General features: G+C 42.2%; 1 protein-coding gene across 1 annotated transcript in view; it reads left to right on the top strand.

The window, feature by feature from the left end:
• PPP1R8 (protein phosphatase 1, regulatory subunit 8) overlaps positions 1–2,143 on the top strand; it is a 13,122-nt gene extending 10,979 nt beyond the window's left edge. Inside the window, 3 exon segments of the mRNA XM_010002918.1 lie at positions 527–591; positions 1,601–1,649; positions 1,652–2,143. Coding sequence (XP_010001220.1) covers positions 527–591; positions 1,601–1,649; positions 1,652–1,953 — 416 coding nt within the window. The 3' untranslated portion in view covers positions 1,954–2,143.
• Positions 2,144–2,430: the final 287 nt, after the last annotated feature.

Raw genomic sequence — 2,430 nt, 5'->3', positions numbered from 1 at the left:
AGTAATTAATTCATTATTTTATATGGATAATATCTGTATTAATAATAGTAACTCATTAATGAGCATGCATTTTAAAATGTAGTCTGGAGCTAGTTTCAGTTGGCAGTGTTGACTACCTAGAATAACCATTTTGATGTATAAGGTTAGGCAGTTTAGTGCTCTGAACATCCTTAAGTCAACAGCAGCATTTGCATTGCTGTTGTGCCTTTGGGCATTTGTGGTGCCTCATCCACAGCCCAGAACTCCAGGCAGCCCGTCCCTCTGTACCTCTCCTGTTCTCTGTGTGGGTGGAAGCCCTTCTGACCAGGGTGTCTGATGAGCCCACCTTGAAACAAAGCCACTAGGTGTCCCCTTAGCTCCTCTCTTTATTTGGGCAGGCTTGTACTTACCAAAACCCACTAGAATGCTGCTAGCTTTGAGAAGAGAGGGTCCATGTATCGATTCTTCATGTAGGTTCCTGTACTTGGCAGATGTTCTGTCTTTTCCTGTATTCTTACTGCAAGCTTTGCTGTTCTTGCCTTTGCAGAGGATGTGGACCCTTCTGTTGGGCGGTTCAGGAACATGGTACAGACAGCAGTAGTCCCTGTTAAGGTACTGAGTAATTCCCTACTTCATAATTAATACATTGCATTGATGAACTCACTCTATGGATTACACCTTAGAAACACAATGTTCTACGGTGAAAAGTGTTTTATTGTTAAGCAAAAGTCAAGTTTGTGTTTCACAATTGTGGGTATTTTTAGCAGATCAACCGTTTCCCTTCAAATCCAGCTTTAGCTCTTTGCTTTAAAAGCACATGGGATCAAGGGCAATTTTATTTTTTTTTTCTCACAGAAAGAAACACTTCCCAGAAATTCAGGATGGTAGTTCAGTTAAAATTATAGGAGTGTGGAAAGTAAAAAGTGAAAATGGGAGGATCCTTGTTTAAATACTCCAAGTCCTAAAGCTTTCCTAAGGTTGTCTACTAGAACTAGCAGGAACTAGTCTAGATTGTCTCCTGGACAATGATGTCTACTAGAACTAGTCTTTGCTCCCAGATGAGTGTGTTTCCAGTGCTATAATTAATTGGTATATGCTAGGAGTAGGGAAGATTTGCAACACTAAGTAGCTAATTGCAGTTTACCTTGTTGCTGTTATACACTAAATAATGTATGTGGAAAAGGATCATTCTGCAGAAACCCCAGACTGCAGAAGAAGATTCAAATGATCAGGAGCTGGGCAAAATCACCCAAGTGATCTAGAATTTGAAGTTTCTTACTCTGGGGGAACAAGGGTCTGTGTTACTGACGAAAGACCTACTCAGTCTTGCATTCAGGGCAAGCTCAAGACTGGCAGGCACATACAGGAGGCAAAGAGGTGCTCAGACCTGATCTAAGTTAAACCTGAGCTTCAACTTGTGTTACTTCCTGCATTGTGAACCTTTAAGAATTTATTACGTGGTTTTCAAGAAAGCTGGGACAAAGACTGGGACATGGTCTGTAACCCTTTGTATCCCAGTGGTCTGGGTCCCTTGTTGGGGAAAATTACAGTGGCATCCAGTTTAAATAGCTTCTTTGTTTCATGTGTTTTGAATAATTTTTTACATACTTCCTGCCTACAGAAAAAACGGCTGGAGAACCCGGGCTCGTTGACCACGGATGATTCCGCATCACACGTATGCAAAACTTTCCCGACAGTGGGGGATTGTATGGTGGGTTACCCCCAACGCACAATGAGGCGGGTTCCCAGTCGCACGGCATCCATGGGACAGCGCTCATTGGTGGTCTGCCCATGCCCTACCCCAATCTTGCCCCAGATGTGGACTTGGCTCCTGTTGTGCCCTCAACAGTTAACATGAACCCAGCTCCAAACCCTGCTGTCTTTAATCCTGAAGCTGTGAATGAACCCAAGAAGAAGAAATACGCGAAGGAGGCGTGGCCGGGCAAGAAGCCGACCCCTTCCCTGCTGATCTGAGTTTTGTTGAAGGAGGATGGGAGTTAAGAACTTCAGAACTGTTCATGTGCAGTATTGTCTTTTTAAAATTTCAGTGTCCTAACCAGATGTAATACCAAGACTGGAGAAGTGAAGTATCCTTTAAAGATCTGTCTGGAAATGTTTTTATATGTCTGTTAAAAAAGAAAAAATACAGCTCCCATCTCCTTTTAAACCAAAATATCTGGCAGCCTTTTCTTAGCCATTACTGTCCCCAGTGGTCTTTCCTCTAAATTTTGATCAATACATGGAAGGGGCAGAATCAGACAATTAGTTATAATTTATGGCATGACCCTGCAAATTTATGTATTTAGGTGTCATGCTTACTATGAGTAACATTGTTCCTACTGGACTTGCTCATAGCAGGTCAGCTGTGTCAGAAGTAGGTGTTTGTGGGGCCAAGCCTTTCAGTTCTGAAAGTATCAAAATGTAGGTCAGCTTTTATTTTTTACATTTTCA

The sequence above is a fragment of the Chaetura pelagica genome, unplaced genomic scaffold (assembly GCF_000747805.2).
Source record: "Chaetura pelagica isolate M959 unplaced genomic scaffold, ChaPel_1.0 scaffold158, whole genome shotgun sequence".
NCBI classification, from domain to species: Eukaryota; Metazoa; Chordata; class Aves; order Apodiformes; family Apodidae; genus Chaetura; species Chaetura pelagica.
This window is presented reverse-complemented; position numbering and strand designations above follow the sequence as displayed.